Source organism: Chelonia mydas, chromosome 23, assembly GCF_015237465.2.
Source record: "Chelonia mydas isolate rCheMyd1 chromosome 23, rCheMyd1.pri.v2, whole genome shotgun sequence".
NCBI classification, from domain to species: Eukaryota; Metazoa; Chordata; order Testudines; family Cheloniidae; genus Chelonia; species Chelonia mydas.
This window is the reverse complement of record NC_051263.2, coordinates 15,444,507-15,468,484: the sequence shown is the minus strand read 5'-3', so window position 1 is coordinate 15,468,484 and position 23,978 is coordinate 15,444,507. Positions and strand designations below refer to the sequence as shown.

Genomic DNA, 23,978 nt, shown 5'->3' with positions numbered 1-23,978 from the left:
GGGTCGATCGACAGCGGACAGGCAAAGACACATACATGCCAGCAGGGGGCAGCACGTCTTACACCCACACAGACACCAGCAGGGGGCAGCCCTTCTCTCACACACACACACACACACACACACACACGGTGCCAGCTGATCACTGAATTGAAGGGTTTATTCCAGCCCTGCCCTGTTCCCATGTGCTCGGGGGCCTGGCCACGGGGTCTGGGGGCCACAGGGTTAGCTGAAGCCGGGGCTCTGTCCCGGGAACAGGGAGAGGAGGCCGCTGTCCGGGGCCGGGTCCTTAATGAACTTCTGGATCTGGAAGGATAGAACAGAGCATGAGACGCCAGACTGATGGACAGGCCCCGGGCCCCACACCCCATCCCTTGCCTCTGGGGTCGCCGACTCCCATCTAACCCCAGAGCAGAGACTGGCTAGCTCAGGGGGTGGGGAACGGGGCCTCTCCCCTCTAGGGGGCGCCGGCTCCCATTCGGCCCCAGGGCAGGGGGGCTGGTTGGGGGGGCAGGTTGGCAGGGGGGTACCTGTCGGAAGCGGGGGTCGGCAGCATCTCTGACCAGTTGCAGGATCAGCCCCTCGCTGGTGGTGATGAAGGCACCGCTCTGCCGCAGGCGGGACAGGGCCGCCAGCCGGTCCACTTGGCTGGGGGAGAGAGACATCACGGTGGCCATGGGTGGGGGGGCAGGGGTCCCTCCCCCTCCCCCGCATCCCCGCCAGCTAAGGTCCCCGCCCCCCCAACTCCCCCCCAGTCCTGTCTGCTGGGAACCCCCAAGCCAGGCTCATCTCAGCCCCCTCCAGCCCAGGCCGCCCCCAACTCCCACCAAGTCCTGACTGCCGGGAACTCCTCCCCGTGCCCCCAGTTCCTCTACCAGCCAGGACCCCTGTCTGCCACCATCCCAGCCCCACAGCCAGACCTTCTGGAGGAGCATGCATCGGCCACCACGTGAACATCCAGTCCCCGCTCCAGGGCGTCGAGCGCTGTGCTCTGTGGAGAGGGAGATGGGTCAGAGCCCTGGCCCAGCCAGCCCGGACCCCCCCGTCCCCTCCGCTCCTCCCATCACAGCCCTGGCCAAGCCAGCCTGCACGCCCCATCCCCTCATCACAGCCCTGGCTCAGCCAGCCTGGACCACCCCCCTCCACTCCCTCACCACAGCTCTGCCCCAGCCAGCCCGGACCACCCCTCCCCTCCCGCATCACAGCCAAGGCCCAGCCAGCCTGGACCCCCTGCCCTTCCCTGGCCCAGACAGCCTCGTACCCCCCAACAAACACTGACTCGGACTCCTGGGTCCTATCCCCAGTGGGTAGCTTCTCACAAGGGCACTGACCCAGACTCCTGGGTCCCCTCCCAGCCCCCCCGGGTACCATGATGCAGGCCTGGGTCTCAATGCCACACAGGAGCACAGAGCGCAGGTGGGGCAGTGCCCCCAGCTCCTGCTCCACCTCCGGGACCAGCATGCTGAAGCAGGTCTTGGGGAACTTCTTCAGCCCCTCGGCCCCCAGCTCAGGGACTGTGGGGCCCAGCCCCTGGGGGTACTGCTCCGTCACCACCACCGGGATCTCCAGCAGCCGCGCCACCTGGGGAGTGGGGGGGGGGGGACTTGTTAGAGCAGGGGGGCTGGGAGCCAGGACTCCTGGGTTCTCTTCCTGGGTTCTGGGAGAGGAGTGGGGTCTAGCAGTTAGAGATAAGCTCTGTGGGAGGGGATGAATACTCAGCATTATCATGAAAGCCTGGTGATTTTTGGAAATGTGAAATAAACCAACATAAAACGAAAAGCTCCCCCCCTACAGGCCCCACCGCTTCGGGGGCAGGTCCCAACACCTCCTAGACCCGCCCCCAAGGGCGGGTCCTGACCCGGGCTGGGTAAAATGAAATAACATGGAATTCCCACCAACCCTTCCCGAACTATTATAAATAGTAGAAAATGTTTCACGGGGTGCTAATGACCATCAATCCTCCAGGGTTAGGCCGCCATCCAGTGGCCCGCGTCTGCAACTGCCTAATAGTCCTTTGGCCCTTTCTGCCCTGTTTTCATCAGGACACCCGGAAAGCGCAACCTCCCCCCGCCCCCGGGGACATCAGCTGCCTCCTGGAGCCTCTTGACCACCACATTTCCAAGGGCTGGACCCCTCACCCGGTGCTGAGACGCAGCCACCTCTGGGGTGGGATGCGCCCACTTTTTGACAGCTGCATAAAACACTGGGGCAACGGGACAGCATCCCTTAGCTGTGCACTGGGGCCAGCCCTGACTGCCAGGGCCCAGCACCCCCTTCTGACCCCCCCCCAAACCCAGCACCCCTATCACTGCCCGGGGGCATTTCACCTGCAACATGCGCGCTGCCACGGCCACGATCTGGGGGAAGTGGGCGATGTTGGGCCGGAACTTCTCCTGCATGTCGCACAGGAAGAGGATGCTGGTTTTGGGAAACACCTTCCCGAGCCGGGCCAGCGCCATCTCTGCCCCTGCAGCCAGAAGAAGAGGAGAGGATGGCACCGGACGGGGAGCGGATGCCCCCTGAACGGGGGTGGCCCCGGGCCCAGTCCCCGCCCTGCGGGGGACTCTGATCTCTCCGGGCTCAGCAGCTGCCGCGGTTTGGGGGCCAGGCAGTGCGGGCTGGTGTGTCAGTGAAATAACTGCTTGTGCCCCAGTTAAGCGCTGGGGGGCGGGGGGGGGGACTCAGCCCGCCTGGTCCGTGGGGCGCGCTGGGCTGCCTGCGCCCCGGTTTCACAGGGTCCCCTGACCAGCCCATGCCCCTGTGGGTGGGTCCCTGGGCACGGCACGGCACCCCCGCCCCGCCCCCTTTAGCCCCTGCACGCTCTGCCCCACTCACCTCTGCGCTTCCCCTAGAACACCCCCACCCCACCAGCTGCGCCCCAAGGTCCTAATTAGCTAAACCCACCCTCGACCAATCAGAGACACCCAAGCAGGGTAGGCCACGCCCCCACCACCTCCCTCCCCCTCGGCTCCCAGCCAACGGGAGCGCGCTGAGAGCAGGCCCAGCCGGCCAAACGGAACGTCCCAAAGACAACGCCCCCTCCTCCAGCCCCGCCATCCAATCAGGGAAGGGAAGGGGGTTGATGTTCGCAGAGGCTGGCGGGACAAAACTTTCCAAAGACCACGCCCCCCCTCCCACCCAATCAGGGAAGGGAAGGGGTATGATGTACACAGAGGCTGGCCTGACACAACGTTCCAAAGACCACGCCGCCTCCCTTTCTCACCCAATCAGGGAGGAGAGGGAGGGGATGACTTAATAAGTCCCGCCTTGCTGAAGGTTTCAAAGACCACGCCCCCGTTAGCTCCTCTCCAATCACGCAGGGGAGAGAGGAAGGAGGGCTGACACACGTTCCAAAGACCACGCCCCACCCAATCATGGAGTGGATGACGTCGGAGGTGGCGGGGCTTTGGGGTTCCCTCATTGGGTGATGTTAGGGGCGTGGGGCTGCCCCATGGGGGTTTCCCAAGGGGCCCCCCAGCACCTGTCACTTTTAGGGGAGGTGGGGGGTGCCTCCAGTCTCAGCTACCTGCGCCCCTTGTTTTTTCGGGGGGGTCCTCCAAAGCCGAAGTCCTGGGCTGCCGCCCCTAGAGCCCCTGCGTGACTAGCCCTGGCTGTGGGACTCGCGGGGGCGGGGGCAGGGACGCTGGGACCCCCATTCCCGAGCTCCGCCATGGTCAGACACCCCGGCCCTTCGCGACTAATCAAACCCATCTCAGAGAAACACTCACCTGGTGCCAGTTCAGACGGGAACAGCCTCCTGCGGCTGGGGAAACTGAGGCAGGCTGGGGGCAGAGCCGGGCACAGATCCTGGCGCACTGGGGTCCCTGCCCAGGGCTGTCCCACACCCACTAAGCCACCTGAAACAGGTTTGAGAGCCCCAGAGAGGTTCGGGGGCAGGGGACCAATCTGGCAGCCCAGAAGCACAAGAGCTGGAAGGAAGGTAACCCTGGAGCCAGGCTGGGAGGTACGGGGTGGGGGGTGGGGTCTGAGAAAAGCAAGGCAGTGGTGCCTAGTGGATAGATCACCAGCCAGGACCTCAGGAAACCTGGGGCTTATTCCCAGCTGTGCCATTGGCCTGCCGGCAGACCCCCTCCCTGTGCCTCAGTCTCCCCATCTGTGAAACGGAGAGGAGGAGCAAAGCTCAGGGGTAAAAAGCGGGAGATTTTGGACCTTTTTCTCAGGCAGAAAATCCCAAAAGCTCAGGGGAGGGGGGCAGAACCAGTTCTTGAAGCTCCCTCCCCCCGCCAAGGCCTGATTTTGGCATGAGAAGGGGGCGCAAAGTGGCGACCCTGGCCCAGAGAAACGGTCGCTCTAGGCGACGAAGGTCTCGGAACCCGACCCCTCAGCCTTTTGTGCTTGGAAAAGCATTTTGTCAAACCTCCCGCCGCCCCACGGCTCAGCACACAGGGACCCCCGATGTGGGGGGCTGGGGAAGAGCCAGGGTGGCCCCCTGCCCATCCCCCTCTCAGCCTACCACCCCCCTAGCCCCTCAATCCCTGCTACCCTGCACACCAGGGAGCTCCCCCCACCCGAGGGCCAGATTGGGTGCCTCATTCCCCACACCCCTGAGCCAGCCAGTTCCTCCCCTCCTCCCATCATCCAGGGCTGGATGGGAGCCAGTGCCCTGAACCAGCCAGACTCCTGCCCTCGGGCTAGATGGGAGCCCCCCCGCTCACTGCGTACCACCCTAACGCCATTTTAGCCCAGAAAAATAAAGCTTTATTAGAAATTGTCCCACAGAAAGATTCCCAGACGCGGCCAGGGGTGGCGCGGCTCAGACAGACTCACAGATGGGACAGAGCCCAACCCTGAGCGTGTAGCAGCAATGGGGCGCCCCATGCCTGTGCCCCCCACGAGGCAGAGAAGCCCTGGGGAGGGGGCAGCTGGCATAACCCCAGTGAGGATCTGTGTTAGGGGTAACTCAGTGCAGGGAAAAAGCCCCTATAGCCTGCCCCCACTGTGTCTCCAGTGCCGGGGTGGGGGGGTACAAGGAGACCCCAACCCCCCGGCTTAAGGTCAGTATGGAGTCCATTGGGTGGTTTCAGGGCCAGGCTCCAAGCCCTAAAGCCTTAAGGAAAGGGCCTGGGGATCCACTGCTGCAGTGCCCAGAAGGGAAACTGAGGCACAGAGCATGGGGAGGATCTAGCAGAGCCAGGGAGAGAACCCAAGGGCCAAGGACTCCACCCTACCCCACCTGCTTTGCATGTAAAAGGACAAAAGAGGGAGGGGTTCTGAGATGTGGGTGAAGCCTGCCAGGGAGGGCGGAGTCTATGCAGCCAGAGGTGAGGGATGTAAATTAGGTGGCAGCAGGGGAAGGGGCCCTGAGACCTGTATGGGTCCTGGAAGGGAGGGCGGAGCTTGTAAACAATATTCCTGGTGGCAGCTGCCATCTATACTCCTGAGTGTGACAGTGGCCCCGCCCCCCTTTAAAGGCACAGAGGAGCTACAGTAGCCAGGCTTGGAGGTGGGGTCCCCCTGCTGCGAGGGAGGGCCAGAAGGTGGGACAGACAGAGCTGTGATGGGGAGGCTTTGTTGGGGGGGGGGGGCGGCATGTGGGGGACAGGCAGGGGGGGACATGGTGAGGAGGGGCTGGTCTAGCAGGGGCAAGGCAAGGTGGGAAGGGGAGTTTGGGTGGGGGTTGGGCAAGGGGGCAGGGCCAGGGGTTCTGGTGAGGTATGGGGCAGGTGTTGGTGGGGGGCTCAGACTGGCAGGGAACGGGGGTGGGGGCAGCAGCTGCAAAGGGACATGGGGAAGATCCAGTAGATGAATGGGGTGGGGGGCTGGAGGGAGACAGGCCAATTCTCCCCCCGCCCCAGCCCCCTCGGCAGCCACTGAACACCAGCAACTCGGGTCACAGCATCATCCTGACCCTGGGCAGCAGGGGGTTAACTCAGCCCCCCACACACACACACATCCCCCCCATCAGGAGCTGGAAGGATCTACCCCCACAAGACCAGAGCTGGTATCTGAGTGTGATGGGGTGGACACAGTGGCTCCCCAGGGAGCAAACAGTGCCCCTCACAGGGCAGGCCGGGCCCAGCGTCTGCGCCCATCACCCCAGCCTCAGGCCCGGACCTGCCACACAATGAGGTGGCTGCGCACCGAGCGGCGCAGATGGGGGTTGGCCACCAAGAGGTCCCCAAACTGATCGTCCGTGTCATCCCCTGCGAAGGGAGAGAGAGAGAAAGAGTCACAGCAGCCCCAGGGGCGCCCCACATCCAGCGCTGAGCGTGGCCACCTCTGGGGTGGGGCGTGGGTATATGGGGACCCCTTGCCCGTTGCTGGGATGCGGCCAGCTCTGGGGTGGGGTGTGGGGGCTGGGTATATGGGGACCCCTCGCCTGGTGCTGGAACACGGCCACCTCTGAGGTGGGGCGTGGGGGCTGGGTATATGGGGACCCCTTGCCTGGCACTGGGCGCGGCCCCTCTGGGATGGGGTGGGGCGGGGGCTGGGTATCTGGAGACCCCCACAGAAGCGCTGTTTCCCACCCCCCACAAGGCACGTACCAATCCGGAGATTGATATACCCCTCTCCTCCGCTCAGCACCAAAGCTGTGGGCTGCTTCTGCCCAGCCCGCTCCTCCTGGCTATTGCTCCCGGCCAGCGAAGAGTTAAGGCAGCCTGGGGGGAGACAAGCTGTTACCCGAGCAACTACCTCTAGGGAGCGCTCCAGGGCTGCAGCCGAGTGAAGAGAGAACCCAGGAATCCTGGCTCCCAGCCCCCCATCTCCACTAAACCCCACTCCCCTCCCAGAGCCAGGGAGAGAACCCCAGCATCCAGGCTCCCAGCCCCCCTGCTTTAACCACTAGACCCCACTCCCCTCCCAGAGCCAGGGAGAGAACCCAGGAGTCCTGGTTCCTAGCCCCCTGCTCTAACCACTAGACCCCACTCCCCTCCCAGAGCCAGGGAGAGAACCCACGAGTCCTGGTTCCTAGCCCCCCTGCTCTAACCACTAGACCCCACTCCCCTCCCAGAGCCGGGGACAGAACCCAGGCATCCTGGCGGGTACCTGGGACGCAGACGAAGAACCGGACGGCATCACGGTGCCCGTGGTAGGAAGCCTGGGCGCTCTCCATCGCACAGTAGGGGGTGCTGGCGGGCGAGGGGCCCGGCTGGGACCCCGTGGCCGGGGCGGGCTCTGAGCGCCCTGAGAACTCTGAAGAGGGCAGGAGAGATGGGGAGGGTCAGAGCTTGAGGGGTGTGGCCTGCAGAGACCCTGCCCCCAGCAGGCTAGCTGAGGACCCTCTGCCTCCCACGCCCCCATCCCAGTTGGGCAGGATGCTGGCCCCCTCCTCCCCCCCACTGCCCATGGGACCCCAGAGAAACACACACCCGTGCCCCTCTCCCCTCCTCACACCAGCAGGGCTGGGCTGGCCGTGGGCTCTGAGCCATGCCTAGGGGACCCCCTTCTCCCCAGCACCCCAACTCACCCGGCGCGAAGGGCACGGTCAAGACAGTGCCGCTGGCTGTTCCGATCCACAGCCGCTGGGAGAAGCAGCCCAGGGCCGAGACGTGCAGGGAGAAACCCAGAGTGTTCGGGCCTAGAGAGAGAGTCGGGGGTGATGAGACCCCACCCTGAGCCAGCCAGTCCCTGCCCTGGGGCCGGATGGGAGCTGGCGCCCCCCAGAGGGGAAGCGCCCCGTTCGCCCCCCCGAGCCACTCACCGAATATGCTGTGGACGAAGGGGGTCAGGTCGATCTCCTGCAGGGGCTGGCCCGTGGCTGCATGGAAGAGGCGCAGGGTGGGGTCCAGCCGCACCGAGACCCAGACTCCGTCGCCCGCCAACACCATGTGCCTCACCTGGCTCTCGGGGTGCCCGGTCACCTCAAAGTACCACTGGGGGGTGGGGGGGAGCAGAGCGAAGGGCTGGAGGCAGGGCTGGCAGATCCCTCACTCCCCTGAATCGGACCCACGAGGGCGCTCCGAATCCATCCCCAGCCTAGCTGAGCCAATCGATCTCCCAAGATCCCATTGGAACCCCATGGCAGGAGTGGACCTACAAGATCACCTGAGATGACCCCCCCATGCTCATCCAAGGGGATCCTACAAGATCCACCAACCTCACCTGAGTTGATCCCACAGGATCCCATGGCTCCGTGAACCCCACCTGAGTGGATCTCACCAGGTCTACTGATACCACCAGGGTTGATCCCATGCAACCCTGTGGATACCCTAATCTCACCGGAGTGGATCCCATGAGATCAGCATGTATATTTACTAATATCACAAGAGTCGATCCCACATGCTCCTGCCCGAGTACCCCACCCCACCAGAGTGGATGCCATGAGATCTACCAGTGTCACCTGAATTAATCCCACAGGACCCCATGGCTCCCCAACCCCATGAGTGGATCCCACAAGACCTACTTCCATCACATGTCAATTCCCCCAAGATCCCATAGACCTCCCCAACACAATCTGAGTGGATCCCAGGAGATGTACTGATATCACCCAAGTCGATCCCCGCCCCTCCTGAATGGGTCCCATGAGATCTCCATATAGACCTATTATCATCACAGGAGTTGATCCTGCCAGTGTGCCCACCCCCCACCTGAGTGGATCCCAGGAGATCCCCAGGATCTTCCTCTATTTCTAAGTGGGTCCCATGAGATCACCTCTGGATTCCATGATCCCTCGCTCCCTTCTGAGTGAAACCCCCGACCCCCGGCTCCTCGACCTGGCTCCACCCACCCCCTGCACCTGATTGCTCCCCCACCAGCTCCCTACTGCCCCTCCTTCCCCCCCCACACTGGATCCCCCTGTACCTTCACTGATCCCCGGCTCCCCCACCGCCCCACCTCACCTGGACCCTGGCGCTGCGCGGCTCCACCACGTAGACCCGGTTGCGGTAGCCAACCCAGACCCGGCCCCCCACAGCCAGCGCGCAGCGGATGGACTGGTGGGGGCGCCCCAAGTCCAGCAGCCGGGGGCGCTGAAGGTCCCAGCAGCCAGCTGCGGGGGGCAAGGGAGAGGAGTGAGTGGGGTAAGGGGCTGCGGGGAGCTGGGGGTGGGGGGTCTGGTACTTACCGACGTCCCGGTGGAAGACGACAACGGTCCCGTTCCCCAGTGCAACCACTGCGCGGCCCTGGGCGTGGCTGTAAGAGAGAGAGAGCGCGCCAATCGGAGCGGGCGGCCAGGCCACTCACGCCAAGGGCCACGCCCCAGCATGCCCTGGGACGGCCCAAAGTTTGGTGAAGGCCCCCAGCCCGAGGGCACAGCGCCTGCAATCACCCGACAGCCTGGCTCACAGCGGTCGTGAGTGGCCACGGATCTCCGCTGGCCTGACATGGGGCGGGTCGCCCCGGCCCAATGGGGACCTGGGCCGCATAGGAACCCGTCGCCAGAGGGCTCCTGATGCCTGCCGGGAGCCCCCCCGCACTGGGCCCCGACAGACGCGAGGGCTGGCCCCACGGGCACGGAGACAAACGTGGCGGGCAATCGCAGGCGCACCCAACTCTTAAGCCGCCGGCAGGATTCCAGAGGCCAAGTCTGGCTAACGCGGCTGGGGAACTAATGAGGGTCCTCTTTGAGGCCATTTCCCGGGCGAGTTTGACGCCCGACGCTGATAAATCAGGTCACGACCGGTGATCAAGCTGGACATTTCTCAACCGCGATAGACGGAAATAGTCATCCGAGAGCCGGGCTGGGGGAGGCATTCGCTCGTGTCGGACCCACATCTCTTGATGGCCAATGCTCCCGGATCGTCCTGGAGTCTCCAGGAATTTCACACGAATCTTGAATTCAAGACTGTGTCATGGGATGAAACTTCGAGGAATACGGCCAACGCAACTGGGCAACCCTATTTGGGAAAGCTCCGGAGCGGGTCTCTCTCCCAACGGCAGCTGGCCCAAGACAGGATGTCACCGCGCCTGGATTGGCTCTTGCCTACCCGGCCACCGACCCGGCCAATGCAAGAATCATTGGCCGATGCCCCCGTTGTCCCCCCCGGGCCCAGCCCCACACTCACACCACGCTGTGCACGGCGTCCTTCAGCTGCACCGTCCGCAGGCACCGGCGCCAGTCGGAACCAGCTGAATAGATGGAAATGCTGGAGGAAGAGCATGACAGCTTGGGACAGCGCTGAGATGCGGCCACCTCTGGGGTGGGGCAAGGGGGCTGGTTATTCAGGGACTCGGCGCTGAGATGCGGCCACCTCTGGGGTGGGGCAAGGGGGCTGGTTATTCAGGGACTCGGCGCTGAGATGTGGCTCCTCTGGGGTGGGGCGCGGGGGCTGGGTACACGGGGACCTGACGCTGGGATGTGGCCCCTCTGGGGTGGGGTGCGGGGGCTGGGTACACAGGGACCTGACGCTGGGATGCGGCCCCTCTGGGCGGCGGGAGGGGGAGATGGTTATATAGGGATGCCGCACCCAGTGCTGAGAGGCAGCCACCTCTGGGGTGGGGCGTGGGGGCTGGTTATACAGGGACTTGGCGCTGAGATGCGGCCCCTCTGGGGTGGGGTGTGGGGGCTGGGTATACAGGGGTGTCTCCGTACCTGCCCTCCTGGGTGCCCAGCCAGACAGTGTCCGTGGTGCCAATGCCGTCACTGTCCGCGTCCAGGGTCCCCATCTCCTCCTCTAGCTCTGGGGGGTCGGGGGCCAGGGGGTCTTCCAGGATCTCGGGTTCCAGCTCCATGCTCTCGGCACTGGGTGGCCGGTGACCTAGCAGGGACAGCCAGGTCCGTGAGATGGAAGCTAGGGCCGTATACAGCCTGTATAGCCCACGCAGCACAGCATCCTTCATCCAGGCCATACAGCCCGCTCTATCCACCCCAGTCCATACAGCCCCCATCCCGGTCCATACAACCCCCTCCAGCCATCTGTCCTGGAATATACAGCCCCCTCCATCCACCCCAGTTCATACAGCCCCCATCCCAGTCCATACAGCCCCCTCCAGCCATCTGTCCCGGACTATACAAGCCCCCTCCATCCACCCCAGTCCATACAGCCCCCATTCCGGTCCATATAGCTCCCATCCCAGGCCATACAGCTCCCTCCAGCCATCCGCCTCGGACTATACAGCTCCCTCCATCCACCCCAGTCCATACAGCCCCCATCCCGGTCCATATAGCTCCCTCCATCCACACCAGTCCATACAGCTCCCTCCACCCATTGTGGTCCATACAGCTGCCCCCCACCCCTCCCCAGCCCTGTGCCCCACACTCACCAGGCAGCCAGGCGGCACACAGCACATGGGTGTTGGGTAGCACAAACTGGGCCAGGACGAGGTTGGCGCGGGCAGCGTCCATCACTGTGACCTCGCTGGCCGAGTGTGTCCCAGAGCAGACCCACACCAGGCTCGGTGGGGCAGGCTGGGGTGCCCCCTGGGGGAGACACACAGATGCTCGCACCCTGCAAGGCTGGCTCAGGGACCCAAAAGCCGGGCACCTATTGGGAGGGGGACCCCACCCCTCCCCACACTGTCCCCTCCCCTCAGCGGGGCAGGGCTTAGCACTGATTGACAAGGGCTCCCCAAGACCCACTGCACCCGACTGAAAGTCCCCTGGGGATAAAAAGTGGAGGTGCCCTGAAGCACGGCAATAGCTCAAGGGGCAAGGTCTCCCCAAAAGTTTAGGGGCTGCCTAGATTGAGAAGAAGAGGGCCAGGGCACGCCCCAAAATAGGCCCCCCTGTCTGTGCTCCACCCTCAGAGAACGGTGGGGGTTTGGGGAGTCTCCTCTACTTTGGGGGGGACCATCCCAAAGCGGAGGGGCAGGAAGAGTCACCAAATAGGGTTGCCGTGGAGGGGGCAAGTGCCCCACATGCCACCCCCCAACCAGGGAGACATGGGGTCTCTCCCACATGGGGGGCAGGGAAGGGGTCCCCAGATCCATCCCTGGCATCAGGGAGCAAAGGAAGGGACCACTGCAGAGATGGGAGGGGTTGCGCCCCCGACACTAACCGAGTCCCCGCCGTCTGTCCTAGGCACCCCCATCCCGACGGCACACCACAACTGGGAGGGAGGGAGAGAGCGGGGATGAGATGTCGGACCCAGCCCCACTGCTGGCCCCCCCAAACCCTGAGATACAGTCCCTCTGGGGTGGGGTGCAGGGGCTGGTTATACAGGGACCCCTCGCCCAGCACTGAGATGCAGCCACCTCTGGGTTGTGGTGCCGGGGATGGTTATTCTGGTGTTTCAATACCTGTAGACCTTTGCCAGCTTAGTGCCAGCTTGGGGCAACAGGACCAGCCCTGACCGCCAGGGGAGAGCGTCCCCTGCTGAGCCCCCACCCCGCTCCCTGCAGCCCAGCACCCCCCACTGAGCCCCCCACCCCACTCCCCGCAGCACAACACACCCCGCCAAGCCCCCAGCCCCACTCCCCGCAGCCCCAGTGCCCCTGCAGCCCCCCACCCCGCCAAGCCCCCCGCCCCACTCCCCGCAGCCCCAGTGCCCCTGCAGCCCCCCACCCCGCTCCCTGCAGCCCCCCACCCCGCCAAGCCCCCCGCCCCACTCCCCGCAGCCCAATGCCCCCTGCAGCCCCCCACCCAGCTCCCTGCAGCCCAGCACCCCCCACTGAGCCCCCCACCCCGCTCCCCGCAGCACAACACACCCCGCCAAGCCCCCCGCCCCACTCCCCGCAGCCCCAGTGCCCCTGCAGCCCCCCACCCCGCTCCCTGCAGCCCCCCACCCTGCCAAGCCCCCCACCCCACTCCCGGCCTCCCCAGTGCCCCCTGCAGCCCCCCACCCCGCCAAGCCCCCCGCCCCACTCCCCGCAGCCCCAGTGCCCCCTGCTGAGCCCCTGCCCCGCTCCCTGCAGCCCCCCACCCCACTCCCTGCAGCACAACACACCTCGCCAAGCCCCCAGCCCCAGTGCCCCTGCAGCCCCCCACCCCGCCAAGCCCCCCGCCCCACTCCCGGCCTCCCCAGTGCCCCCTGCAGCCCCCCACCCCGCTCCCTGCAGCCCCCCACCGCGCCAAGCCTCCCGCCCCACTCCCCGCAGCACCAGTGCCCCCTGCAGCCCCCCACCCCGCTACCTGCAGCACAACACCCCCCGCCAAGCCCCCCGCCCCACTCCCCGCAGCCCCAGTGCCCCCTGCTGAGCCCCTGCCCTGCTCCCTGCAGCCCAGTGCCCCCTGCTGAGCCCCCCATGCTGCCCCCTCACCTCACCTTGGTGCTGGGATCTTTCTGGTCCAGCAGCCGCAGCTGCGCCAGCATGGGCAGGTCCTGGCCCTCAGCCTGCTCCGCCCGAACCTGCAATGAGAGAAGCCTGGGCTCAGCCGTGGGGGCACCCCGCCCCCCCAAACCTCGTCCCGACCGTTCCAGCCCTGGGGATTTAAAGGGACAGTGTGTCCCAATCACTGCCCCTCCTCCACCTCCACCCCCACCCCTTCAGCTCCCGGCGCCCTGGGGGGCAATTACCTGGGGGACGGCCGGGGGGCTCCAGCCGTGAACCGGGGCCCGGCCGTGCTGCTTCCAGATGTGGGAGCGGATCTGGCGGTAAAGGTCCCGCTTCTGCTGCTGGGGGGAGAGATTGGGGGGCTCCCCTGTGCTGGGGACAGAGAGACACACAGACACTAGGGGGCACCGCCCTCCGTCTGCCCTCCTCCCGTCGCTGCCCCATCTCCCCCGCCTGGCGCTCGGGGGCACCGTCCTCCGCCCCCTCCCCTGTCCGGCGCTTGGGGCCGCCCGTCCATACTCACTCTGTGGGGGAGACGGGGAGGGGCAGGTACCTCACAGTGGAGGGCGCCCTGCCCCCGTTGCCCCTGTGCTCAGACACCGGGGGCGACGCCGGGACCCGCTCAGGGGAGTCGCTGGGGCTGAAGAGCCGGTCGAAGCTACGCAGAGAAAACAAGCAGCTCAGAGACCCCGCGAAGAACACGGCTCTCGCCCGGCGGGGGGAGTTAGGGGGGGACGGGGCGGGGGGGGCAGCGGTGGCTGGGGGGGTCATGGACGTACAATTTCCAGAAGGATGATTTCTTCATCTGTGCCGCCTGGACCTCCCGAGATGCTCTGAAGGGAGGAAACAAAGTCGTGTGTCAGGGGCCCGCAGGGCCGTGCCAGGGTCTGGGGGGGCCACCGCCCCAGCCTGACATGAGCGGCGTACAAAGGAGTTTAAATAAGGATCCCCGAATACCCAGCCCCCAACCCCCATCCCAGAGGGGCTGCATTCCGGCGCCGGGTGAGGGGTCCCCGGGTCCCCAGCCCCCCGCCCCACCCCAGCAGAGGGGCCGCGTCCCGGCGCTGGGCAAGGGGTCCCCGGATCCCCCGCCCCACCCCAGCAGAGGGGCCATGTCCCAGCGCCGGGTCCCCAGGTTCCCAGCCCCCCGCCCCACCCCAGCAGAGGGGCCGCGTCCCGGCGCTGGGCGAGGGATCCCCGGGTTCCCAGCCCCACCCCAGCAGAGGGGCCACATCCTGGCGCCAAGCGAGGGGTCCCCGGGTCCCCAGCCCCCGCCCCACCCCAGCAGAGGGGCTGCGTCCCGGCGCCAGGCGAGGGGTCCCCGGGTCCCCAGCCCCCGCCCCACCCCAGCAGAGGGGCCGCGTCCCGGCACCAGGCGAGGGGTCCCCGGGTCCCCAGCCCCCGCCCCACCCCAGCACAGGGGCCGCGTCCCCGCGCCAGGCGAGGGGTCCCCGGGTCCCCAGCCCCACCCCAGCAGAGGGGCCGCGTCCCGGCGCCGGGCGAGGGGTCCCCGGGTCCCCAGCCCCACCTCAGCAGAGGGGCCGCGTCCCGGCGCCGGGTGAGGGGTCCCCGGGTCCCCCGCCCCACCCCAGCAGAGGGGCCATGTCCCAGCGCCGGGTCCCCAGGTCCCCAGCCCCCCGCCCCACCCCAGCAGAGGGGCCGCGTCCCGGCACCGGGCGAGGGATCCCCGGGTTCCCAGCCCCACCCCAGCAGAGGGGCCACATCCTGGCGCCAAGCGAGGGGTCCCCGGGTCCCCAGCCCCCGCCCCACCCCAGCAGAGGGGCCGCGTCCCGGCGCCAGGCGAGGGGTCCCCGGGTCCCCAGCCCCACCCCAGCAGAGGGGCCGCGTCCCGGCGCCGGGCGAGGGGTCCCCAGCCCCCCGCCCCACCCCAGCAGAGGGGCCGCGTCCCGGCGCCGGGCGAGGGGTCCCCAGGTCCCCAGCCCCACCCCAGCAGAGGGGCCGTGTCCCGGCGCCGGGCGAGGGGTCCCCGGGTTCCCAGCCCCCACCCCTGCAGAGGGGCCGTGTCCCGGCGCCAGGCGAGGGGTCCCTGGGTCCCCAGCCCCCGCCCCACCCCAGCAGAGGGGCCGCGTCCCGGCGCCGGGCGAGGGGTCCCCGGGTCCCCAGCCCCACCCCAGCAGAGGGGCCGCGTCCCAGCGCCAGGCGAGGGGTCCCCAGGTTCCCAGCCCCCACCCCTGCAGAGGGGCCGCGTCCCGGCGCCAGGCGAGGGGTCCCCGGGTCCCCAGCCCCCGCCCCACCCCAGCAGAGGGGCCGCGTCCCGGCGCCAGGCGAGGGGTCCCCGGGTCCCCAGCCCCCGCCCCACCCCAGCAGAGGTGCCCCGTCTGTCAGGGTCTCTCACCGGAGCAGCTCCGTGCGCCTCACGGCGTCCTGCAGCTCCATCAGCCGCTCCTTGTAAAGGTTGCGCTCGGTCAGCACCCGCGCCATCTCCGCCCGCGTGAACCGCTTCCGCTGCGAGGCCGGGGCCTCCACCTGCCGCAGGAGTCACTGATAACCCCCAGCCCCCGCCCACCCCGCTGCTAGACCGCACTCCCCTCCCAGAGCCGGGGAGAGAACCCAGGCGTCCTGGCTCCCAGCCCCCCCTGCTCTAAGCACTAGACCCCACTCCCCTCCCAGAGCCGGGGAGAGAACCCAGGAGTCCTGGCTCCCAGCCCCCCCTGCTCTAACCACTAGACCCCACTCCCCTCCCAGAGCCGGGGAGAGAACCCAGGAGTCCTGGCTCCCAGCCCCCCCTGCTCTAACCACTAGACCCCACTCCCCTCCATCTCACACCTCAGCGTCGTCACTGTTTTGCTTCTTGATTTCCTCCAGCTCCTGCCGAATCCTAAAATGAGGGGAAAGAACAATTTGGGGACAGAGCTGAGAGTGGGGAGCCCGGGGCTGCGGGTCGGGAGTGAGGGGCACCAGCAGAGCTGTGGGGAGCCCAGGGATGGGCTAGCCGGGGCTGCAGGTCAGGATTAAGGGGCAAGGGCAGAGCTGGGGGGTGAGGAGCCCAGGGCCGATGTTGTCATATCCTGGGTTGGGGGGAGGGTTAAGATTATTTTAGGGCCCCAAACTGGCTTTGGACAATGGGACGAGATCTTGGGTCCTCAAAACCCACTTGTACCCATCACCCCTCTAATGGGGCTCAGACCTCCCCATCCTGGGTCAGGAGGGGTCAGACCCTGGTGTGTACCCCCTGCAGCTGGACGTTGGGGGACTTGGACAAGAGGGGGCCCCAATCCAGGTTGGCCTGCGGGCTCCGGGACACAGAGGGACATGGAGGAAGGCGGTGTCGTTGGGGGGGGCCCTGTGACACCCTGTACCCCAAAATGACACCCTGTGCCCACATATTCAGCAGTTCGCTGTATGTGTCACTGAAATACGTCGGGAGTCTGGGAGACGCCCAGACCTGGCTCGCTGGCGACAAAGGACCGATCTAGCCAGCCACATGCTGATGGCCCACGATCCGCTCGCCCCACAGGCCTGCCCCACAGCGTCTCAGCAGGGCCCGGCGACCCCGTGAACCCCGTCTGCGCCGGTACCTCTCTGCGCCCACGGATCGGGGCAGGGGCAGTCGAGAGGCTGCAGGACGAATCCGGACCCCCAGACGCCTTGGAGCCGACCCCAAAATCTTTTGCTTTACTTTTTATAATGACCCTGGGGAGCGGGTATAATAGGCCAGAGGAAGCCACGCCTCCCCGAACCCAGGCTGTGGCCCCGCCCACTCCGCCACAAGGCCCCGCCCACTCCGCCACAAGGCCCCGCCCTCGCTTCCCCTGTCCCCCGAAGGCTCGGGCTGTAGCCTGGAGCTCAGAGCCCGGCTGGCTGGCGGTTCGGGTTGGACCGGGGAGGCCAGCGGCCTGGGGCTCAGGGCAGGTTGGGTGAGCGGGCCAGTGCTCAGGGTGGTTCTGCCGGGGGCGCTCAGGGCGCTGGCGGGTGAGGGGGGGCAGAAGGAACAGTGTCGGGGCGGGGCCTCGGGCAAAAGGGGTGGGGCTGGGGACTAGCCTCCCCAAAGTGGGGGTTTCCGCCCCGCCCACGATAATGACAATTACGATTGTTTTATTATTTTCTCCAGAATCTGGATTTGGACCAAGAAATTTGGCACCTTGACCACAAAACAATCGACTCCCCCTGGCCTGGGGGGTATAAATTGGGGTCCGTGACATCAGCCCAGGGCCTCTCTCCTGCCCCACCCGCCCTGAAGGCAACGAGAACACTGGGGGGGGCCAAAGACGTTGAGCGGGGGGAGGGGGGGTTTCAGCCTGCGAGTGGCTTAGCTGGGTGTGTCTCCGCGTGCCGGTGGCTGCGTGATCACGGAGCCAGGAGGGGTCACCTGCTTGGCATGGCAGGGAGAGAGCCAGCCAGGGGGCAGCCCAGTGGGTCTGTGTCACCCGTCCCCACCCCCACCCCCACCCCAGTCTCACCTGCTCAGATCCTGCTCGGTCTCACGCAGACGCCCCTGGCAGCGGCTCAGGGCCTCGGCGGCCCCGTCCTGCTCCCCCCGCAGCGACTCCCGCTCGCCCGTCAGCTCCTCCACCCGGGCAATGAGGTGTCGGCGCGCAGTGTCCAGCACCAGCCTGCAGGGGGCGACAGTGAGCTCTGCCAGGGCCGTCCGTGCCCGTTCCTCTCTAGGGGGCGCCAGCTCCCATCCAGCCCCAGGGCAGGGACTGGCTGGCTCAGGGGGTGGGGAATGGGGCTCGGGGCCTTTCCCTCTCCCATCTGGCCCCAGGACGGGGACTGGCTCGCTCGGGGGTGGGGGAATGGGGCCTGGGGCCTTTCCCTTCTAGGGGGCTCCAGCTCCCATCTGGCCCCAGGGCCTTTCCCGACAACTGTGAATCAAGTTTGTTGGGTCTCCACTCAGATCCCCAGGGATGGGGCTTTCCTCTGGGTCCCCCCCACAGTAAGGGCTGGGGGGGCGCGGAGGCTCTAACAGGGCTGGGGTGTGGTGGTTCAGGGGGACTCTTACCTGGTATCCCGGAGCTCGGCGTTCTCCATCATCAGGGTCTGCACGGCGTCACCTGCAGACAGGGGGAGTCAATGTGGGGGGGCAGGTTTGACCACCCCAAACCCCCCAGTCCCTAGGGCCCAACGCCTCCCTTTGCTCTGCCACACGGGGGCACCAGGGCTGGATCCTGGGAGTGAGACCCATGGCCTGGCGCTGGGGGCATGTGGGGGCCATATCCCAGCCTGGGAGTTGGGGACAGTGCCCAGGGGCAGGGCAGGACCTGATGCCCAGCTGGGCAGGAAGCAGGTGAGAGAGAGACACTGGTGCGGGGATGGGGAGGGAAAGGGGTCGGGGAGGGGTGGGCACCAGGCCCAGGGTCGGCCCAGGCTGGGGGGGCGTTGAGCTTACCCTGCAGATCGGCCCCCTCGTCCACATCCCCCAGCAGCTCGAGGCTCAGGCCCGACACCTCAGCGAACAGCGACTCCATGTTGCGTTGTGGGGTTGGGGGGCTGCGGGGCAGAGACACCCCCAGTCAGAGCCGGGACACACCCCCCCAGATCCTCCCCCGCAGTGGAGACAGTGCGCTGGGGGCCAGATGGATTAGAACCAGAACATGGCAAGGGGAGGATATTTCCTCCAGCCTGTGCCTCAGTTTACCTGCCCGGCTGGGAGGTACGTCTGCGCTGGGGCTGGGGGGCGGGCCACGGGCTGTAAGACCCGGCCACGCCGAGCCGGGAATCGGACACTGCTCATGCCAGATCCCAACTCCCAAACTCCCCAGACCCGCCCCAGGCTGGATCTTTCCCCTGCTTCACTGCAGCCCCATGAGCCCGATCTGGCTGCCTCCCGTGCTGGGAGGACAGGAGAGGGACAGGCACACACCGGAACAGAGCCACGGAGCAGAGACTGGCACTGGAAAGGGGTCGTGCCCGGAATGGGGGTACCATTGTGGGCATACAGGATGTTCTGGGAATTGGGGGCTCCCCCGGTGCCGGGCTCATGAAGAGAAACAGGGGCTGTGGGGGAGATGTTTCGGGGCCTGCCACAGGGCCCATTAGCCCTCTTACCTGGCTGGCAGATCTGGAGTGGGGTCCAACTCCGGGGTGGAGCTCAAGATCTCGGCCAACTCCTGGCACCTCTGCGGGGAGCCTAGAAACAGACAAGTCAAAACTGCTGGCTCCCCAATCTGCCAGCTACTCCCACCCCCCCGAGACAGCCAGCCCCCCCGCCCCCCCGCCGTCCCCTGGAGGGGAAAGGCCCCATTCCCTACCCCCCTGAGCCAGCCAGTCCCTGGGGGTGGATGGGAGCCAGCGCCCCCTAGAGGGGAGAGGCCCTGGGCCCCACATACACACTCTCCGTACCGTCTCTGGTGGGCAGGGGCAGCTCCTGAGCCAGCGGGTGGCTGTTCCCGGTGGGGCCCGCCCCGTCCTGCAGGGGGTCAGGGGTCCCCTCCACCGGGGCTGGGCCCGGAACCTCTGCAGCGCCCTACACCCCCCAAAACAGACACAGACGGGGTGAGGAGCAGGCCGAGTCAGGGAGCAGGGACTCCCCTCATGGGATATTGGGGTGCCCCCTCCCCTTGCCCTGGGAGAAGGCCTGGAGCCAGGTCACCCTGGTGAAAGGTGCCAAGCCACCAGCCCCCCATGAACAACGAGGGAGCCCCTACTCACTACAGCCACCCCCCTCTGCCAATGTACTCCCCAGGGGAACCCCCTAATCCAGGGCAACCCCTTCTCCCCCCCCGCAAATGTATCCCCCCAGGGGAATCTCCCCCATAGCTCCCTTCTCTGAACTCCTCCGAGCTCCCCACTGCCCCATAGATACCCCCTCGGGGGGTAGAGGGGTCAGCCCAGCAGCCCATCTCGCCCTCAGCAACTCACTGCACAAACGCGGGGGACCCACCTTGGGGGCTCCGGGGCAGCCAGGGTCCGAGGTGCTGGGGAGAAACAGGGGAGGCCAGTGGGGGTCGGACGCAGCGCTGGGGGGGAGAAGTCAAAGGTCAGACATTCGCCACGGTACCCCCCCACTCCCTGCTCGAGCCCCCTCCCTGCGGGTCGAGCTGCCCTCCCTCCCTGGTGCCCCCCCCCGAGCTCCCCACACACCATGGCACCCCCACCGAGCCTCCCCAGCTTCCCAGTCCCCCCCTCCAGAGCCCCCTCCCTATCACACGACGTCCCCCTCTCTCCCCGGCACAGCACTCCCCCCCAGACCCCTCCCGGCTCTCCGCAACCCAGCGCCCCCCTGCTAAGCCCCCCCGCTCACAGCACAGTGCCCCCCCAGCTCCTTTGCCACCCCCTGTGGCTAATACCTGCTGGGCCGGGGGGCCACGGGGGCAGGGGGCAGCACCGTCAGGGCCTTCAGCTCCTTGTAGCTCTGAACCATCTGCCAATGACAAGGGGGTGGGGGCTAGTGCCCCTCATGGACAACACGCTCGCCCTCCCCCCCGACCCCACCCCTAACGTGACCCAGTCCTGCGGGGCGACGTCCAGCCACAAGGGGGCACCAGGAGGGGCAGTAAAGGGGGTGGCTGGGAGGGCCAGCAGGGGCAGGTGTGGGGATCCATGAGGGGCAGGGCTAGCATGGGGCAGCGGGGGGGGGGCAGCCAAGGGTGGGCCATGGGACATGGGGCCAGTAGGAGTCATGGGGTCCTGGGACCAGCAGGGGGCAGCTGTGGGGATGGGGCCAGCAGGGGGTGGCCGTGGGGGCCAGGGGGTCTCACCTTGCCGTGGGTCTGGGCCAGGGCTGACAGCTCCTTGAGCAAGGCAATTTTCTGTTCCTCCAAGCTGGCCACTGCCGGGGGTGGGGGGAGAGAAGCGAGTGACCTCCCCCATCCTGAGTCTGCAGGGAGCCAGCCCCCATTGCTGCCCCCCGACCCCAGCCAGCCCCCATGCTGCCACCAACCCTCTCAGAGTAAGGGGCAGGGCCAGTGAGGGGGCAGGGCCTCACCCTGTGCCTCTTGGCACTGGAACCCCCCCTTTTCAGACACAGCCCACACCCACCCACCACCCCGGTCTTGGGGAGCCGGAAAAACCCGTCGGGGAGACGCCAGGGCCCAAGCTGCTGCTGTTTGATCTCATCTGGTCTCAGTTACCGAGGCTGCTTTGTTATTGTAGGGTCTCTGGGGATCCCCGCTTTGTTACTGTAGGGTTTCTAGGTTGATGCTTAGGGCCCTCCCAAGTTCACACCCACGACACACGCATCACGGACTGTGAAATCTGGTCCCCCTGCATGAAATCTGGTCTTTTGTCTGCTTTTACCCACAAAATTTATGATTTTAAAAATCCTATGACCGTGAAATTGACCAAAATGGACCGTGAATTTGGTAGGGCCCTAACTATGCTGAGACACCAGTGGGGGGAGCCTCCCCCCAGAGTCCCCCTCCTGTTGACCCCACAGCCCCTTGGATGCCCCCCAGCCCTGGCACTGTCCCCCCCGGGTTCCCTCACCACCCTCTGTTTCTTCCCTGACCCCAGCCCCAGCCCTGCGACCCCCCAGCGCCTCCGGCCCGCTCTCCGGCCCTCACACTGGTCCGCGTAGCTCCGGGCCTTCTCCTCCAGCCGCCGGCTCTGCCCGTCCAGCCGGCTCAGCGCCGCCCTGTGACCCTTGCGCTCCTGCTCCACCGCGTCCTCCAGCTCCATGTAGCGCTGCAGAGAACAGGCCACTGGCAGCGAACCCAAGAGTCCGGGCGCCAGACTGCATCCCCGGCACAGAGGGCTGTGGGTCGGGATCCAGGGGCGCCGCGCGGGGGGGGCTGCGGGTTGGGATCCAGGGGGGCTGTACAGGAGGGGGCTGCGGGTCGGGATCCAGGGGCACCGTACGGGGGGGCTGCGGGTCGGGATCCAGGGGCGCCGTACGGGGGGGGCTGCGGGCCGGGATCCAGTGGTGCCGTACGGGGGGGGCAGTGGGCCGGGATTGAGGAGCTATGTGGGGGATGGGGTGGAGGGGCTGCAGGTCTGGATCGAGGGGCACCATGCGGAGGATGGGGTGGGGAGTTGTGGGTTGGGACTGGGGAGCACCACACAGGGGGGGCTGCGGGTCAGGATTGAGGGGCACTGGTCAGGAGATGGGGTGGGGGGCTGTGGGTCCAGATCAGGGGGCACCGTGCTGTGGGGCTGTGGGTCAAGATTGAGGGGCGCCATGTGGTGGATGGGGTGGGGGGCTGCGGGTTGGGATCAAGGGGCTGCGGGTCGGGATTGGGGGACGCTGGGCAGGGGATGGGGTGGGGGGCTGCGGGTCCGGCTCAGGGGGCACCTCACCTCCTCGGCTCTCTTGCGCCCGGCCCGCTCCCGCTCGTACTGGCCCAGGAGCCCGAGCTGGTCGTCCCGCAGCAGCTCCAGCGCCTCATCCCGCTCCCGGATCTGCCCACCGGCTCGCTCCAGAGCCTCCAGCACTGAGACCAGCTGGGGCAGCAGCCCGGCCACTGCCCCCCGCCCATAGGCCCCCACTAGCCGCTCCAGCTCTCCATACAGCCCCACGGCCAGCCCCGAAACCAGCTCTTCGCAGAGCGCAGGGGAGGCCGACTCCCCTTCCTCCCCGAAAATCTCCTCCATGCCCTGCTCCCCTCCCCTGGAGCCCCCTTCCCCCGTCTTCCACAGGCAGCCTGCCCCCTTGCACCCCAGTCAGGGGATCCAGGCACCTCCCCTCTAGGTCTGACCAACGGGGGACCCCTCTGTTTCCCAGGCTCTTAAACACCCCCCCCACTGCCCCCAGAAGGGGCCAAAGCCAGAGGTGGGGCACCCGGGGGCGTGATGGGAGTCCTGGGGCGGGGGATGTGTGGAAGTGTGACGGGGGGGGATCCTGGGGAATGCAGGGTATCTAGGGGAAAACGTTTTTTAAAAGTTTTCACACCCCCCAAATTGGGTTATTTTGGGGGGCCAAAGTTTAAAAAAAATCAGGGATTTTGAAAAATGGGGGGCAGCGAGGTGGGGGGGTCAGGTTCAGTTAACTGGATGGGGGGGGGTTCGTAAGAATCAAAGTCACTCACCAGACCTCTTTGAGGGAGCTCAATAGGGGGCAGAATTCCTCTGATTTCCAGAGGTCTGGGGTCGGGGGGTTCAGGGTGTGTGTGTGGGGGGGTCCCAACTTGATTTCTGAGTGGGAGCGTAATGGGGGGCCTAGCCGCTCCCTCCTGCTCCCTGCCCTCCCACACTTCCCCTTTTGATTCCCAATGCGGGGGAAGGGTTACAGTTGAACTCCCCCCCCCCCGCCGGACTGGACAAGGGGGGACAGGACACCCCGACTTTATAAATTCGGGAACCCCTCCACGGGGCAACCCCGCAACCGAAACACGGAAGTTTCCACCTTGGGGATCAGAAGGGGAGAAAAGTTTTCTCTCCCCGCCCCCTGGGAAATGGGGGGGGTGAATCTGAGGTGTGGGGGGTAGATCCCAGCCGGGGGGGCCAGATCTGGGAGACAGGGGATCCCCCCACACCCAGCCCCCCAAACGCCGGGGGGCTAAAGCAGATGGGGGTCGCACCCCAACACAGGAAGAGGTTTAGGGTCAAGGATTCCCGCCCCCCAACCCAACCCAACCCCCTCCCCGGCGGCCCCGCCCCCCCGGCACCGGGCTCTGTCCGTCGCTCTGTCCAGGCGCCCCCGACCCACGTGGGGGAGCTGCCAACTACCCGGCTCCAGCTGGTCCCAGGGTTCTAGACCCGCCCCCGCGGACCCTGGGGGGTGAGAGGGCGGGGCCCAGAGGGCAACGGGCGTTCGGAGTGGCCAATGGGGATTGGAGGAAGCGCCCCGGAAGGCCAATGAGGAGGGACCAGCTCGGAGGTTGGGGGGGGAATTAACCTTGGATCATATGATGTGGGGATCACATGACCCTGCGGCTGGGACAGCTGGAGCTGCGGGGAGAAGTGGGGCTGGGTTGCTGGAAGGTCGAATGGGGGGATGGGCAGGGGGCAGGTGAGGGAGGCTCTGGGGG

The 23,978-nt window shown here is 66.7% G+C and overlaps 2 protein-coding genes across 6 annotated transcripts; both read right to left on the bottom strand.

The window, feature by feature from the left end:
* Positions 1–139: 139 nt before the first annotated feature.
* On the bottom strand, positions 140–2,906 carry ISOC2 (isochorismatase domain containing 2). Of its 3 annotated transcripts, XM_037888652.2 has the most exons (6): positions 2,833–2,906; positions 2,325–2,464; positions 1,366–1,578; positions 918–988; positions 528–645; positions 140–303 (listed from the first exon to the last, which is right to left on the bottom strand). In XM_037888652.2, exons 2-6 carry the CDS (start codon positions 2,454–2,456, stop codon positions 223–225), a joined length of 615 nt encoding a protein of 204 aa, XP_037744580.1. In that variant the 5' UTR covers positions 2,457–2,464; positions 2,833–2,906; the 3' UTR covers positions 140–222. The 3 variants fall into 3 exon arrangements, with proteins under 3 accessions (XP_037744580.1, XP_043390616.1, XP_037744579.2); XM_043534681.1 differs by lacking the exon at positions 2,833–2,906 and having other exon boundaries at positions 2,325–2,784; XM_037888651.2 differs by lacking the exons at positions 1,366–1,578; positions 2,833–2,906.
* Positions 2,907–4,693: 1,787 nt separating this feature from the next.
* On the bottom strand, positions 4,694–23,567 carry LOC114021176 (C-Jun-amino-terminal kinase-interacting protein 3). Of its 3 annotated transcripts, XM_037888557.2 has the most exons (27): positions 22,309–23,567; positions 21,576–21,696; positions 20,772–20,842; positions 20,361–20,434; positions 19,955–20,030; positions 19,414–19,537; positions 19,120–19,201; positions 18,461–18,561; positions 18,074–18,125; positions 17,532–17,684; positions 15,898–15,949; positions 15,467–15,597; positions 13,890–13,943; positions 13,634–13,768; positions 13,353–13,482; positions 13,101–13,184; positions 11,895–11,945; positions 11,161–11,317; positions 10,490–10,655; positions 9,963–10,043; positions 9,023–9,090; positions 8,799–8,947; positions 7,661–7,832; positions 7,427–7,537; positions 7,006–7,152; positions 6,504–6,617; positions 4,694–6,161 (listed from the first exon to the last, which is right to left on the bottom strand). In XM_037888557.2, exons 1-27 carry the CDS (start codon positions 22,600–22,602, stop codon positions 6,061–6,063), a joined length of 3,051 nt encoding a protein of 1,016 aa, XP_037744485.1. In that variant the 5' UTR covers positions 22,603–23,567; the 3' UTR covers positions 4,694–6,060. The 3 variants fall into 3 exon arrangements, with proteins under 3 accessions (XP_037744485.1, XP_037744486.1, XP_043390555.1); XM_037888558.2 differs by lacking the exon at positions 8,799–8,947 and having other exon boundaries at positions 7,661–7,717; XM_043534620.1 differs by lacking the exon at positions 11,895–11,945.
* Positions 23,568–23,978: the final 411 nt, after the last annotated feature.

Excerpts from the sequence above, each read along its gene's own strand:
- LOC114021176 (XM_037888557.2), bottom strand. The coding sequence starts at position 22,602 with ATGGAGGAGATTTTCGGGGAGGAAGGGGAGTCGGCCTCCCCTGCGCTC. Across the intron at positions 15,598-15,897 it reads AAAACAGTGACGACGCTGAG|GTGGAGGCCCCGGCCTCGCA; the intron begins GTGTGAGATGGA and ends CTCCTGCGGCAG. Across the intron at positions 10,044-10,489 it reads CTGGGCACCCAGGAGGGCAG|CATTTCCATCTATTCAGCTG; the intron begins GTACGGAGACAC and ends CTCTTCCTCCAG.
- ISOC2 (XM_037888652.2), bottom strand. The coding sequence starts at position 2,456 with ATGGCGCTGGCCCGGCTCGGGAAGGTGTTTCCCAAAACCAGCATCCTC. Across the intron at positions 989-1,365 it reads AGACCCAGGCCTGCATCATG|AGCACAGCGCTCGACGCCCT; the intron begins GTACCCGGGGGG and ends CCCTCTCCACAG. Across the intron at positions 304-527 it reads CCGACCCCCGCTTCCGACAG|ATCCAGAAGTTCATTAAGGA; the intron begins GTACCCCCCTGC and ends CTATCCTTCCAG.